Below are 16820 nucleotides of genomic sequence, written 5' to 3'. Positions count from 1 at the left end.
ACCGATCTCATTCCACAGCATCTGAAATGTTGTTATGGTCATTCGGAAATGCACGAGCAAAGTCTGTCATCAAAGTATTTCTGTATAATTGCCTCCCAGAAATGTCTTACACGACTGCGTTCTCAAACAGCAGCTTCCACCTCTGAAAGCAGTGACCGCATTCATTGTGTTTCGTCTGCTCGCTCTGAGGCGCAAGTAATTTATTATATATGAAAATTATTATATTCTCCTACTTTTCTTAGAGATCTATAGTGCCAGTTTATCAGGAAATGACGGTTTTGTTCTCTTTGAGTTGTTGGATGGAAATGATGCTTGTTCGCAAATGTTTTATGTGATATTCCAGTTTTGCGCATAAGTTAAATTCGCAACTTTGGATGGAAACCCGGCTACAGAGCACAAAATCGTCACTTCCTGATAAACTGGCACTAAATATCTCTAAGAAAACTAGGAGAAGACGTAACACAATAAATGCAGTCATTGCTTTTAGAGGTGGATGTCTGCTGTTTGGGAACGCAGTCGTGTAAGACAGTAATTATACAGAAATACTTTAACGACAGACTTTGCTCAGGCATTTCAGAACGACCAAAACAACATATAGATGCTGTGAACGAGATCGGTCCGCTGCTAGTCAAGTTATCCCGTCTCATAGCGCAAAGTCACATGACTTTTTCAATGCGCATGGTGGAATTTATTCGGTAAATGTGTTTCCATCGTAGTTTATGCGCATTTTTTCTTATCTAATAAAAAGTGTATCCTACTCAGTTGTGCGCATACGTTTTTTATGCGCATTTTTAGAATTTATTCGCATCTTGGCGTTTCCATCCAACGGATTTTTATGCGATTTATGCGCATTTTTAGAATTTATGCGCATCTTGGCATTTCCATCCAACGGATTTTTATGCGATAATCCAAAATGCGCATAAAAATAGGTGGATGGAAACATAGCTAGTAACAACTTAAATAAATGCCTGCTTAAGCACTTTCCACTGCATGTTTAATATCACTAGCATAAAAAAGTGCTTTTATTGCATTTTAAGTGTTTTATTAAACGGATGCATTTCTTTCAGACCTGCATGACTGTACAGCAGTGTTATTTTAGTGTTATCGATATAACATTATAAGGTCATTCCGTGTCAAATCAACCAAATTTCAGAAACTTCCCCGGCTCAAATGTTTGATTTTGTCAATTTTTTCAGTAGAACGATAAACATGTATAATGATGAAAGCCAACATATTAAATGTCACAGATTAATATTTACAGAGTAATCCACTGTTTTGTAGAGGGGAGTCAAAATGACAATTTTCACCTGAGATTCGGAGCCAGATTACACAGGGGTAAAAATGACTTCAGAAAGATGGCAGCATCAATATATTATTTTCACACAGAGATTGGTAGCTCTTTTAGTAACATCTGTTGTCTTTAGCAATCTGTATTGCATTATACATCAGTGGTAACAGTTCAAAAATGGGGAAAAAACACTTAAAAAAAAAATAATAATAATAATACGGGAAAAAAAAAACGGTATCGCAAGCTCACACTTGACTGAAACACAAAATAAATACAAAATAAATTAGTAGCTATGGCCATGAAAAAATATGTGTTACAAAATGATTGCTTTTGCTCTGTTTCATTTATATTTTGCAATTCTTTATTTTTGTTTGCAAAAAGCACATTAATTTTTTTTCTCACTTTCATTTGTGAATATATGTGGTATTGAATTGACTCCATATGTTTCCACCACTGAATAAAAAAATGAAATAAAAAATGAAATATAAAAATGATGGCTTTTCTCACAATTCTAACTTTGTTCTCACAATTCTGAGTTTATATCTCACAATTCAGATGTACAAAATCGTCACTTCCTGATAAACTGGCACTAAATATCTCTAAGAAAACTAGGAGAAGACGTAACACAATAAATGCAGTCATTGCTTTTAGAGGTGGATGTCTGCTGTTTGGGAACGCAGTCGTGTAAGACAGTAATTATACAGAAATACTTTAACGACAGACTTTGCTCAGGCATTTCAGAACGACCAAAACAACATATAGATGCTGTGAACGAGATCGGTCCGCTGCTAGTCAAGTTATCCCGTCTCATAGCGCAAAGTCACATGACTTTTTCAATGCGCATGGTGGAATTTATTCGGTAAATGTGTTTCCATCGTAGTTTATGCGCATTTTTTCTTATCTAATAAAAAGTGTATCCTACTCAGTTGTGCGCATACGTTTTTTATGCGCATTTTTAGAATTTATTCGCATCTTGGCGTTTCCATCCAACGGATTTTTATGCGATTTATGCGCATTTTTAGAATTTATGCGCATCTTGGCATTTCCATCCAACGGATTTTTATGCGATAATCCAAAATGCGCATAAAAATAGGTGGATGGAAACATAGCTAGTAACAACTTAAATAAATGCCTGCTTAAGCACTTTCCACTGCATGTTTAATATCACTAGCATAAAAAAGTGCTTTTATTGCATTTTAAGTGTTTTATTAAACGGATGCATTTCTTTCAGACCTGCATGACTGTACAGCAGTGTTATTTTAGTGTTATCGATATAACATTATAAGGTCATTCCGTGTCAAATCAACCAAATTTCAGAAACTTCCCCGGCTCAAATGTTTGATTTTGTCAATTTTTTCAGTAGAACGATAAACATGTATAATGATGAAAGCCAACATATTAAATGTCACAGATTAATATTTACAGAGTAATCCACTGTTTTGTAGAGGGGAGTCAAAATGACAATTTTCACCTGAGATTCGGAGCCAGATTACACAGGGGTAAAAATGACTTCAGAAAGATGGCAGCATCAATATATTATTTTCACACAGAGATTGGTAGCTCTTTTAGTAACATCTGTTGTCTTTAGCAATCTGTATTGCATTATACATCAGTGGTAACAGTTCAAAAATGGGGAAAAAACACTTAAAAAAAAAATTATAATAATAATACGGGAAAAAAAAAACGGTATCGCAAGCTCACACTTGACTGAAACACAAAATAAATACAAAATAAATTAGTAGCTATGGCCATGAAAAAATATGTGTTACAAAATGATTGCTTTTGCTCTGTTTCATTTATATTTTGCAATTCTTTATTTTTGTTTGCAAAAAGCACATTAATTTTTTTTCTCACTTTCATTTGTGAATATATGTGGTATTGAATTGACTCCATATGTTTCCACCACTGAATAAAAAAATGAAATAAAAAATGAAATATAAAAATGATGGCTTTTCTCACAATTCTAACTTTGTTCTCACAATTCTGAGTTTATATCTCACAATTCAGATGTTATGTATATAAACTCATAATTGTGAGATGAAAAGTTTCAATTACGTTTTTTGTATATTTTTTTGTATTCGATGACACTTTTCAATTCAATGGACTTTCATATTTAGTTAATGTTTATTTTATTTCAAATTACAAAAATCTTTCTAATGGTTTTGATTTTAGTTAACAATAATAAGCTGGTCTAGCAGTGTGTTTTCTTAAGCGCTTGTTTTGTGTTTCTGCAGGGCCTCCTGGTGGCCATAATCTTCTGCTTCTATAATGGAGAGGTATGACTTAATTATTTCATTAATTAATAATTAATACTTCATTAATTAACCTCATTAATCTTTATTAAAGCACTTTAGATGAGCATAAACTTTTGAGGATTGTAGTGGCCCGCTATTTACAATAAAATAAACTAGCATGCAGTATGTTTTTCACTTCCAGCATAAAGCAGAAGTAATATTAACGGTGACTTTGAACTTTGACTACCAAATTATTGAATCAGACTACCAAAAATTGTTAGACATTTTTACACAAAATTCGATTAAAATGCAAAATAATATTTTCATCCCTATTTTTATTTCCAATAATAACTGAATGCGTGATTTCATTTAATCTGAAACATTTCTTGTTACATACTATTTGAATATATATCTATATATATAAACCTTGAGATATAACGTAACATTGTTGTAGAACATTGTTGTGTATAATGCCTAATCAGAGCTTGTTCAGTAATGGTGACAAAAACTTGATTATTTAAAAAAAAAAAAGTCTTTCTTGTTAAAGGTCATTTAAATAAACAAATATTTGAATATCCGTTTTTCATGAGCCCAAATATTCGAATACAATAATTTTGAAAAATGCCCATCCCTAGCAATTTCTGAGTAAAAATTGTTTCTATACTTCTTTTTTTTTTTCAGCATATTATGGTTTGAAACATTAATTGTTGCATACTGTTTCAGTGTTGTTGTTGTTTTGTACATTTTGTATGTATTGTTTATGAGTATAAATGCTACAACCAAATTGCCTTCAGGAAATTAAATAAAGACAAACTGAACAAATTATATTTAATATAATATTCTAACAAATATTTGAATATCCGTTTTTCATGAGCCCAAATATTCGAATACAATAATTTTGAAAAATGCCCATCCCTAGCAATTTCTGAGTAAAAATTGTTTCTATACTTCTTTTTTTTTTTCAGCATATTATGGTTTGAAACATTAATTGTTGCATACTGTTTCAGTGTTGTTGTTGTTTTGTACATTTTGTATGTATTGTTTATGAGTATAAATGCTACAACCAAATTGCCTTCAGGAAATTAAATAAAGACAAACTGAACTTAAATTATATTTAATATAATATTCTATACATAGCATATAGAATGTATATAATATTTATATATTATTTTCATTATATTATTATTTTATTATTATTATACATATATGTTATTTATTATAATATATCTATAATGTATATAATAAATGTTATTTATATATAAATATTATTACATTGTTTTATATAGTGAGCTAGTGTTCTATTCTGAAGAAATGGCCGCGTGTTCTGGTCCCGCAGGTGCAGTCGGCACTGAGGCGTAAGTTTGCGCAGTATCGCGGTCAGCGGAAGCGCTGGCCTCTGGTGACCACTGACTCTCACTGTAACTACCACACCAACTCGTCCATCACCGAGACCAGCCGCGCCACCATCAGCCTGGAGCACGACCCGGCCAACACGAGCGGCACCGCGCACGCACTCAACAGCCAGAGCAATGGCAAACGCTGCTTCAGTGACGGGCCCAAGAGCTGCGACGTCCTCGAGTCGACTGAAATATGAGCGTCTGTCTCATCATACGCACTAATGCCACCAACGCTACAGTGCATTCCCAGCTAACAAACGTGTGCTAAGAACGTTTTGCTAACGTTCCCATTAAGTTATGAAAACGTTATTTCTAAATGTTCTCTGAATGTTCAAAACATTCAGTTTTTAAAGGGGTCATCCGATGCCCATTTTTCACAAGTTGATATGATTCTTTAGGGTCTTAATGAAAAGTCTGTAACATAGTTTTTACCCTGTCAAAAACAGCTCTTTTCAGAGCAAGCCGTTTTGTAGCATTTCCCTTTAAATGTTAATGAGCTCTGCTGACTCCGCCCCTCTCTTCCGAGCCGCTCTCAGAGAGACTGTTTACTTTAGCCCTCACACAGACAGGCATCTGAAATCGGCTCGATTTGAGAAAGGGGTAAAGATTTGAGTAGATAAAAAAAAAAAAACACTGGGTGGATTTTTATCATTATAGGGTGGTTGTGTACACACACTGCCAACACACATTTCAGTTCAAACAATTTGTAAAAGTACATGTAGCATTATATGACCCCTTTAAATGTTTTAGAAACTGGTTATGAGAACATTAAGGGAACATTCCATTTGATTGTTTCTCTGAACATTCTGAAACAAGTAGTCCCAGGTTTAGGTTATAAAAACGTTGTGGGAATGTTGTTTTTAAATGTTTCTGAAACATTTAAATGTCCAGTTTTCTTGATGTGATTATAACATCATTTAAAAGTTACAAAAACATTTCTTGCAACATTTTACTAACTTTATTTTGACCCAATATATAACAATGTTTGAATGTTTATATTTAAAATTCTAAGAACGTTAAAATGTCAGTTTTTCTTGTTGTGATTATAACGTTATTTAAAGGTCACTAAAACGTTACTTACAGCATTCTACTAACTTTTTCACCCAAAATATAATGTTATTTGAATGTTTATTTTTAATATTCTAAGAACATTAAATGTCCATATTTGTTGTTGTGATGAGAATATTATTTAAACGTTACAAAACCTTGTCCTACAATGTTCTACTAACTTTTGACCTCAAATTTAACATTATTTAGACATTTATTTTTCAGAATCTAAGACCATTAAAATGTCCAGTTTTCTTGTCATGATCAGAACATTTTTTTAAAGTTACAAAAATGTTTCTTAGAATGTTCAAGTACAAACATCATCATAAGGACATCACGAGAAAGTTGGTCTCAGAATGTTTTCGCTCAACATTATGAGAAATTGTATCAAATATTAATAAAGTTATCAGAACATTCTGTAAACATTACTTTAAAAACCTTTTGTCCTAACATTTATGTAACTTTTAAAAAATGTTGGTGAGAGCGTTCCCTGTTAGCCGGGAACATTTAAAAAATGTCAGAGGAATGTCCAACTAAAATGTTTAAGAAAATCGTTCCATAAACAATGTATGAATAATAACATTTGAGAATATTATTAAAGACCAGAACGAACGTTCTATTAACGTTCCTGGAAGAATGTTAGTTCGAGACTTTGAGAAAACCTTGCCAGAACGTTATCCAAAATTCTGAGAACGTTCTCTGTTAGCTGGGTTGTACTTCTTTAATGTACCGTATGACAGGTTAAGGACTTAATTGTGTTTGTTATGGATTAATACATGTATTAGTGTTTTATTTGTACTGTAAACACATCAGTCTGACTGTAAAGTTGCTGTTAGCACCATTGATTTAAACTGTTCACGCGTATTTATATTTCAATATAAATGGAAGGATTGTGTATGTTTTCATATGGAGAAAAAAAAATCAAAAACAGATTATTCGCTTGTCTGTGTTCTGCATCTCATGGACCGTATGCAGACTAATTAGTGGACTTGTTAGTATTATCATCTGATAATGTAGCATACTTTAGGTAACTCATTTTGGATATGTGGTTATTGCTAGTGCACTAGGTAGTGCGCATTGTGGGTCTGTTAGCACACGTACATCACGGAGACGTCTATTTGACGTCTGCATTACATCTGCAAGACGTATTTTTTAGAGTGTTTGTTCATCTGCGATACGTCTATAGGATGTTTCCTATCAGATGTCAAATAGACGTTTAGAAGATGTCTTTAAGATGCTTATGATTTAGAATGAATGTAAAACTGACATCTTAAAGACGTCTATCAGATGTTTGTACACAGCAGATGCTTTCCAGATGAAGAAATCTTTAACAGACGTACCTGTGCTATCTGGGTCATTTCTTATTTTATTTTTAACCACTAAATGATCTCATCTTTTACTCTGTTCCATGGAATTCATATGGTTTTATTGAATTCTTTTAATGTTTTGATCATCGGAAAAGGACTAGATCCCACCGAGATTTGAACTCGGGTCGCTGGATTCAAAGTCCAGAGTTCTAACCATTACACCATGGGACCTTTTACACTCAAACAGACGTCTTAAAACACATCTATACTTTATTTAATAACATAAAGAGACATTACAGCAGCTGTTTCGCCACATATTAATCATTCCGAATTAGCATCAAAGTCTAGCTTGCTAGCCACAACACGAAGTGTCTTGTGTTGTTTTCTCTTCATAAAGTGCTTCAAATACATTATATATGATTAAAATGTAAAACTACTGGGGTTATGATACAGTAATGGTTAACATAGTAATATCACGACACTTTGATATGATACTAAATGATCACCATATTAGCATACCATGAAAAGTGGGACAAAACGGTGCAATATTTAAAAAAAAATAAAACCTTATACTCAGACAAATTAAACTACATTTATGTATCTTACATGTACTAAGCTACTGAGCTATGCTTTGATACAACCTCCCAACTTTTCTCTTTTTTTATCAAAATGTGCTTTTTACCTTGCCATCACTAACATTGTCCCTGTTGAAAAAACCAGCACATGTTGGTTAGGTATGTTTTGACGCTGGGATGCTGGTTTAAGCTGGTCCTTTGCTGGTTTATGCTGGTCCTTTGCTGGTTTAAACTGGTCCTTTGCTCACACACACACACACACACACACACACACACACACACACATCACTGATTCTTGAGAAGTGAGACAAAACGGTGCTAAATTGAAAAAATAAAACCTTGTACTCAGACAAATGAAACTACATTTATGTATCTTATATGTACTAAGCTACTGAGCTATGCTTTGATACAACCTCCCAACTTTTCTCTTTTTTTATCAAAATGTGCTTTTTACCTTGCCATCACTAACATTGTCCCTGTTGAAAAAACCAGCACATGTTGGTTAGGTATGTTTTGACGCTGGGATGCTGGTTTAAGCTGGTCCTTTGCTGGTTTATGCTGGTCCTTTGCTGGTTTAAACCGGTCCTTTGCTGGTTTAAGCTGGTCCTTTGCTGGTTTAAGCTGGTCCTTTGCTGGTTTATGCTGGTGCTAGCAAAGGAGCAGCATAAACCAGCAAAGGACCAGCTTAAACCATCATCCCAGTGTCAAAACATACCTAACCAGCATATGCTGCTTTTTCAACAAGGTTAACACTATCAGACACCAAAAAACACAAATTAATTTTGACTCACATTAGGCAAGACCTATAAGAAGTATAGTAAACACTATTGTTTACCAAGGCAGACAGAGGCCACAAAAAAAAAAAAAAGTTCAATATGTATAAATATATTTATTATAAAGATTTCCGTCTGTGTTTCTTGAATTGGACTGTGTAATATAACTTTAACTTGATCTTTAACAGCAATCAATATGTTTTTAACATTTCAAAACATATTCTCGTGTTAGCAGACAGATTATGTTTTCATATATGTGACCCTGCAGCACAAAAGCAGTCTTAAGTCGCTGGGGTATATTTGTAGCAATAGCCAACAATACATTGTATGGGTCAAAATTATAGATTTTTCTTTTATGCCAAAAATCATTAGGATATTAAGTAAAGATCATGTTCCATGAAGATATTTTGTAAATTTCCTACTGTAAATATATCAAAACTTCATTTTTGATTAGTAATATGCATTGCTAAGAACTTCATTTGAACAACTTTAAAGATGACTTTCTCAATATTTAGATTTTTTTGCACCCTCAGATTCCAGATTTTCAAATAGTTGTATCTCAGCCAAATATTGTCCTATCCCAACAAACCATACATCAATGGAAAGCTTTCAGATGATGTATAAATCTCAATTTCGAAAAATTGACACTTAAGACTGGTTTTGTGCTCCAGGGTCACATATGACCAACAAATATAAAATATCATAATGAAATATCCTCAAAATATTCATCTGACGGTGGTGACGAAAACTTGAAGTTGTCGTCATTTTAACTATCAAATACATTGAATCAATCAATTACTGTATTAAAACAAACACAACAAACAGTGAGTATGTTATTGTTATTGTATGTTTATTGTTATGTTATTCTTCACTCTCTTGATTCTCGCTGGCTATGCTTCCATTTCTTTCTCTTTTTCCTTTGTTCTCTCTTACTAAAATCCTTGATTTGCTTTATTTTTCCTTCCTCATCTCTCTGTTTCCACCTTTGTCTCTCCTGTCTTAAATTCCTCCTTTAATTCTGGCTGTTCACTGATTTTTTCTTTTCGCTTTTTCTGATACTCTCTGTTCCTTCATCTACGCTCCTCCAATAAGGGGATAATTGTGTTAAATACATTCTATTATTAATCCCTCATAACAATTACAATTGAAAATATTTTCACTTTTAAACCTAATAGCAGTTACAATTGCTGGACGTGTTTTGTCCCATGTCTCAAGAATCAGTGACATATAAAACACGGTATACTAAAAACACAGTAGTAGTACTTTATAGAAGAACTGCGATGATTTAGTTTTCAAACAAACTACAGTTAAATGTTTCCTGATCTTTTGTCAAACTCAAGCTAATTTAAAGCCCAAGAGCTTCATCGCCTTCAGCAGAGCTTATTTTATTCTTCGTTATTTTATTCATAAACTGTGAACCCAACAGCTGTGCCTCTAGAGGCCTCAATAATTCATCTCCTCAAACATCCTTCATCTGAGGTGAAATGACATGCTTAAACAGTGTGAACGACTGTGAGGAGATGTTTAATTAATGAACAGCAGCAAGCTATCAAAAATATGCTTTAAGAACGTTTTGCTAGCATTCCCATGAATGTATGAAAACGTTATTTCTACATTTTCTCTGAAAGTTCAATACGTCCAGTTTTTTAAATGTTTAAATTTAACATTCTCATTTTGTGAACGTTACTTTTGAATGTTCTCCAAAGCATCTGAACAGGGGCGTCGCAAAGAATTCTGGGCCCTGTGCAATGAATTTGCTATGGGGCCCCGATCACGGGCCCCACAAACCTCTGGGCCCTATTCACTCTGTCACCCTTTTCCCCCCACTAGCGACGCCCCTGCATCTGAAACTAGTAAGTAGTTCTATAAAAGTTAGGCATACAGTATGTCCAACTAATGTTTCGGGGGGGAGGGGATTCCATGAACGACGTATAAACAATGTTTTTGTGCTAACATTTTGAGAAAGTTTTTAGCGACCAGATAACTTTAAATGAACGTTACTGGAGAAGTTACTGGAAGAATGTTTGTTCATAACTTTGAGAGAACCTTGCCTGAACGCAAGCCAAAGTTCTGAGAAAATTCTCTGTTAGCTAGAATAGAATAGAATAGAATAGAATAGAATAGAATAGAATAGCACATAATAGAATAGCACATAATAGAATAGAACAGAATAGAATAGAATAGACCAGAACATAATAGATTAGAAAAGAACATAATAGAACAGAATAGAATAGAACAGAATAGAATACAATAGAATCACACAGAATAGAACAGAACAGAACAGAACATAACATAATAGAATATTATAGAATAGAACAGAATAGAATAGAACAAACAGAATAGACCAGAACAGAATAGAACAGAATAGAATACAATAGAATAGCACAGAATAGAACAGAATAGATTAGAACAGAATAGAATATAACATAATATAACAATAGAATATAATAGAACAGAATAGAACAGAACAGAACAGGACAGAATAGAATAGAATAGAATGTCATTGAAGCGCTACTGAAGCAGATTAGTCTTTTTCCCACGGTTGAATCATGTCGCTGTTATCAGCTGCTTTATTTACTCAGTTTTGCTTCTTGTAGGGAAGAGCAGCGGAATCGTCAGGTCATTTGCTGTTTGTGTTCGTGTGTTTTTAGGCTTTGTGTGCTCTGTCGAGATGTTTTCTCAGTTCAGTCTTGATTTATTCATGACATCTGTGACGCAGAGCTGGAAGTTCATGAATTACTGAGCGACATCCAGACATTCCTGCAGCCGGAGAGACTCTCCAGACCATCCAGGGTCAGTGTGCGCGATCTGTGATCACCACTAGATGGAGGAATAAACCAGACAATCAGCTGATCCACACAGCACGAGTCTTTCAGGACTTGCTCAGTCGTTTTGGAGGGACTGCAGATGAAATCAGGATTCATTCAGCTCAGTCTGGGAATAATCTGCGACCTTTTGACCTCGTAAGTATGGAAGTCCTAAGAGGCCATGGATTATGATTATTTTTCTTGCTTTCTTCGTGATCACGACTCATGATTTTTGCTCACCTGCCCCTTTTCCCCTTGATGCCCAAACTAAAGTGCCCTTTTGTCAAGGCAATTAATTTATTTGGTAAATTGTAATTGTAATGTAATTAAATGCACTTTTGTGAAGGCCTGCCCAATCTAACTATTAGTAAAATTAATGAATAATAATTTAACCATAAATAAAATTATCCACATGATGACCTTTCACCTGATGATCTCATCCGGGTCGATCCCTCACTGTTCAGACACCTTTATTAGTAATTTAACGCACTACATGCCTTCAATAACGTCTGCGGCTGCCGGTAAGTGGAGTTCTCAGCGGAGAATTATATTATAAAATTATTATTATTTTACAAGAATGATGTGAAGAGAGCATGCACAGCTGTTGTTTATATTGCTGTGTGTAGCCTGTGGAAGTAACATTAGCTGCAGCAAGGGGCGTAGCCATCATTTCAGATTTTATTTTATTTTATTTTTTTATTTTTTTGTCTAATTGACATGTTTTATTCTGTTTTTTTTTTATCTCTTTAAATCAAATACACTGCTGGGCAATAACTAATCATTTGTATTCTATAACATTTTGTCCTTTATTTTCTTTTCTTTTTATGATTGGTTTATAAGCTAACACTTTTTTACGCATTTTTACAACAGAATAAGGAAGTACAAATATATTTAATAGTTTCTATATTAAATTAAATGTCAATTAGCACTGCATTATTCATATACTTTATTTATTACATGGAGATGACTTGAAAAACACACAAACTATATATTTTCGCAATCATGTGTTTATTGTCTTCACGTTTCATCAGTCAGAACGTTTCTGCTTTTTATTCAGCTCAGCTACAGCGATAGCCGGATGCTTTTGTCCATATTAGGGATTTCCTGGCACGTCATAAGTTACTTTTATGAGTCAATTTTGGATTTTCTGCGCGAGAGTGTCCTCCAGCTTCGAGTATGAATGAAACATACACTGCACATCAGTGTTTCTTTTTCAAAACTGCATCATGGCATTTGCTGCTGTATCAATACAGAAGCATCCGTATCGATATGCGTATCAGCAAGTCCTATTTAAAGCCTTGTTCCTTGTGCCCCTTTGACACTTTGAGCACCTGCTCCTCCAAAGGTCTCTGCACGGCACGCTATTGCGGTGGTGAGTCACGCATCTAGCAAGAACTTAACAATACACAAAATAATCATATTGATTCAAGCATTTAACATTTATGAGTTAATTAAGTGTCAGTAATGAACAATACTGCAGAAATTATAGCGATCACGAAGAAGGTCCTTATTCTGTCCCAAACGCGTAAGGTGGATATACAGTATACAACACCCCATCAGTTATATTCAGTTCAATACTGCGACCTGTTGGTGCAGTTGTGTAACTTTCGTTATGTTGAGATCACAAGAAAATAAAGTCATAATAACGAGAAAACAACTTTTGTTATGTCGAGATCATGAGAAAATAAAGTCGTGATAACGAGAAAACAACTTTAGTTATGTCGAGATCATGAGAAAATATTATGTCGTGATAACGAGAAAACAACTTCGTTATGTCGAGATCATGAGAAAATAAGGTTGTGATAACGAGAAAACAACTTTAGTTATGTCGAGATCATGAAACTACTTTCGTCATGTCGTGACCACAAGAAAATTAAGTCATGATAACGAGAAAACTACTTTCGTCATGTCAACATCATGAGAAAATATTAAGTCGTGATAATGAGAAAACAACTTTCGTCATGTCAAGATCATAAGAAAATATTAAGTCATGATAATGAGAACACAACTTTCGTCATATCAAGATCATGAGAAAATATTAAGTCGTGATAATGAGAAAACAACTTTCGTTATGTTTGTCACGAATCCTGTCCATGGAATTCCGTTCGATCGCCACCAGAGGTCACCCTTCCGTTGCATTGACTCTCACACTACACAAACTGTTGCATGTCATCCCGGACTACATATCCCATCATCCATTGCACTGATTGCACACAGCTGTAACCAATCACACACTCACTATATTACCCCCACTCAGATCCTTTTCAAACTGCCGAGGATTGTTAGCGTTTATCTCTCCCCTAGCGATAGCAACATTACGGAGTCAGTTTAGTTTTTTCTGTCTTAGTTCCCAGTCTCAGTTCTTAGTCTTGTTTTGTCTTGTGATCGCCTGTTTTCTGATTATCTGCCTGTCTTGATTTTCTCTCGTCTTGTCGTTTGGACTATGTTTGCGCCTTGCCTGGACCATTGCTCGTGTTATCGGATTACCCCTCTTGTCAAGCCCTCTTTGTTAGCCGTAGATCGACCCACGCCTTCCTTTGGATCCTCTTTTGTCTTGCCTGTAATGTACCTGTTTGCCACTGTCTGACCCATTCCTGTTTTATGACCACGTCTCTGTCTAAATAAAGCCTTGCAAATGGATCCGCACGTCTCACGTCTCGTCGGCTCCGTTACAATGTTGAGATCACGAGATAATAAAGTCACGATAACGAGAAAACAACTTTCATTATGTTGAGATCAGGCGATAATAAAGTCATGATAACGAGAAAACAACTTTCATTATGTTGAGTTCACGAGATAATAAAGTCATGATAACGAGAAAACAACTTTTGTTATGTCGCGATCATGAGAAAATTAAGTTGTGATAAAAACTTTAGGTTACACTTTAGAATAGGGAACACATATTCACTATTAACTAAGAGTTTTCCCTGAACAAACTCCTAATTTGCTGCTTATTAATAGTTAGTAAGGTAGTTGTTAAATTTAGGTATGGGGTGGGATTAAGGGATCTAACATATGGTCATGAAGTACTAAGAAACAGCCAATATGCTAGTAATATGCATAATAATAAGCAACTAGTTAATAGTGAGAACTGGTCCTTAAAATAAAGCGTTACCAAACTTTATTTCTGAATGTTCAAAATGTCTAGCTCTTACAATGTTTTAAAACATTTTTTCTTGGTTATGTGAATGTCGAGGGAACATTGCATTTTATCATTTTGCAGTTCTTGGAACGTTTGAAACAAGTAGAAAGAACAACAAATGTTCTATTAATGTTGCTGGGAAAATCCATATATCAAATATTAATAGAACATTTCAACATTACTTTAAGAAGATTTTATTCTAATATTTATATAATTTTTAAATAATGTTAATGAAAGTTGTGAGAGTGGTCCCTGTTAGCTGGGGCCCTCAACATTTTACACTCTTGATTTTCTATCAGCATTGTTGCCAAATGTTGACATTTAATAATGTTGAATAATAATAATAATAATAAACATTTTAATCAGTTGCATTTATTGATTTAGCAGATGCATTTTTCCAGAGTGACTTAAAACAATTGCAAAAATAAATAAATAAATTGAACATTAAGGAGCCAACAATATTAGCAGTGTTTAGTTTTAATTATAAAACTTTAACTTATTTTTTTTCCCAGAGTTCTGTGACCTTTTCTACTGAATAACAAAATCATAAAAAAAAAAAAGCAAAGTGCATGTGTTCTCTAAGATTTCATGTTTACTGAACAAACTGAATGGGTTTTTGTCAGTACACCAACATTGTTCTGTTATTTTCCGTACACTTTCTGCCTTGCAAAAATACACAAATATTTTAATGAAAGAAAATGGCTTTTAAAATATCCAAAAAATAATGACGTGAACAAAAAAGCAACACTGGATTGCAGAAACAATATTAAAAGTGTTTACTTCACCAAAAGATGAAAACATTTTGCTTCATTTACATTGATACATCTGGCAGACAGTTTCACCCCAAATAACTCACGCTGCGTTCAAGGATCGAACCCACGACCCTGCTGTTGCTAGCAGCATGATTGAGAAACTCTAAACCTGTATAGTTTTATTTTATTTTTATCTGTGGAAAAAGTACTTAAACGTAGCACATAACAACAGTAGTTCATGTGACTGGTGTCTCTTCTGAGGTCATGTGTTATTTAGGTTATTATTGACTGATAATCTTCCCCTCTGGGACTTTATTAATACACACGAGAATATCTTACATAACACACTGTGTGCACATGACTCCAGATAAAGAGCAGGAGCTGCACAAACACTCATCTGAATGTGAGGAAGTGAATGAGGAGTGATGGGTTTCTCAGGAGGCTGATTGTTTTCTGAAGCGTCTCAGGAGGATTCAGACTCTCAGAAGAAGAGACTCATTAGAGCTGATGAGAGTCACGCTTAAGAATGAGTGAAAACACTTCACACACGCTTCTGTATGTGTGTGTGTGTGTGTGTGTGTGTGTGTGTGTGTGTGTCATATATATTTGTGTGTGTGTGTGTGTGTGTGTGTGTGTGTGTGTGTGTGTGTGTGTGTGTGTGTGTGACAGATAAACCTCAACATCGTCCCGAAAGCAACTGATCATGTTAATTGGGATGTTTGGAAAGGTGATTTCATGAAGACACACACACACACACACCTCCTCGTGTAACTTTAGTCCAGATCCTCATTAGAGTTAATCTCAACATTTACCTAATTACTGTTTCCTTGACCACCGATTAAGATGGATTTGCAAGTTTACAACACACACACACACACACACACACACACACACACACACACTCACACACACACACGCGCACACACACACACACACACACACACATACTCATTTCACTATCATTAACAGAAACTCAACACAAAAGCCAAAACACAGATGAGACGAGCGGCTGTAATGTTCATACTGACCAGCAGAGGGCAAATCTATCTATCTATCCACCCACCAGTGTTGAGCAGTAACTAGTTACAGTAATAATATTACTTTTTGCAGTAACTAGTAGTGTAACTAATTACTAATAAGATTTCAGTAATAATATTACAGTTACCATCCATAAAACAGCTTGTTACTTAGTTACTTTTGATGCCTCAACCCCTACTGATTTGAAATCCAACTATCCAATAATTCCTAGATTTATTTTCATCATTTTCACGACACACTGGCACATGAAGTCACCAGTGCATCAGGAAAGCTTGGAATATGGAAAAGCTTACATTCAGGGGATGGAAATATTGCCATTACACTGATTTTGTCAGGAGAAAAGCTGACCTGAACACAGATGTGTACGTCGTGGCATTACTTTACTCTGGCATTATCCCTCTGATCCCAATATAAATGATATTACTATAATTTAAAATCTTATGAACTTATGTGATTTCTT

The 16820-nt window shown here is 34.5% G+C and overlaps 1 protein-coding gene and 1 non-coding gene across 5 annotated transcripts in view; one reads left to right on the top strand and one right to left on the bottom strand.

The window, feature by feature from the left end:
• The window catches only part of LOC107702163 (calcitonin gene-related peptide type 1 receptor-like), a 35365-nt gene extending 23973 nt beyond the window's left edge, over positions 1-11392 (top strand). For 3 of the 4 annotated variants that reach the window (XM_016504404.1, XM_016504403.1, XM_016504402.1), the window contains 2 exons: positions 3523-3564; positions 4859-5207. In XM_016504404.1, coding sequence (XP_016359890.1) covers positions 3523-3564; positions 4859-5116 — 300 coding nt within the window. In that variant the 3' untranslated portion in view covers positions 5117-5207. Of the gene's footprint in view, positions 1-3522; positions 3565-4858; positions 5208-11340 lie in introns of those variants that run through there. The other variant, XM_016504405.1, reaches the window with a different exon arrangement.
• On the bottom strand, positions 7433-7504 carry trnaq-uug (transfer RNA glutamine (anticodon UUG)). The gene has a single exon. It is a non-coding gene; the product is annotated as a tRNA-Gln (tRNA).
• Positions 11393-16820: the final 5428 nt, after the last annotated feature.

This window comes from Sinocyclocheilus anshuiensis, unplaced genomic scaffold, assembly GCF_001515605.1.
Source record: "Sinocyclocheilus anshuiensis isolate Anshui unplaced genomic scaffold, SAMN03320099.WGS_v1.1 scaffold1762, whole genome shotgun sequence".
In the NCBI taxonomy this organism is placed as follows: Eukaryota; Metazoa; Chordata; class Actinopteri; order Cypriniformes; family Cyprinidae; genus Sinocyclocheilus; species Sinocyclocheilus anshuiensis.
Note: the sequence above shows the minus strand (reverse complement) of the source record. Positions and strands in the feature narration are given on the sequence as shown.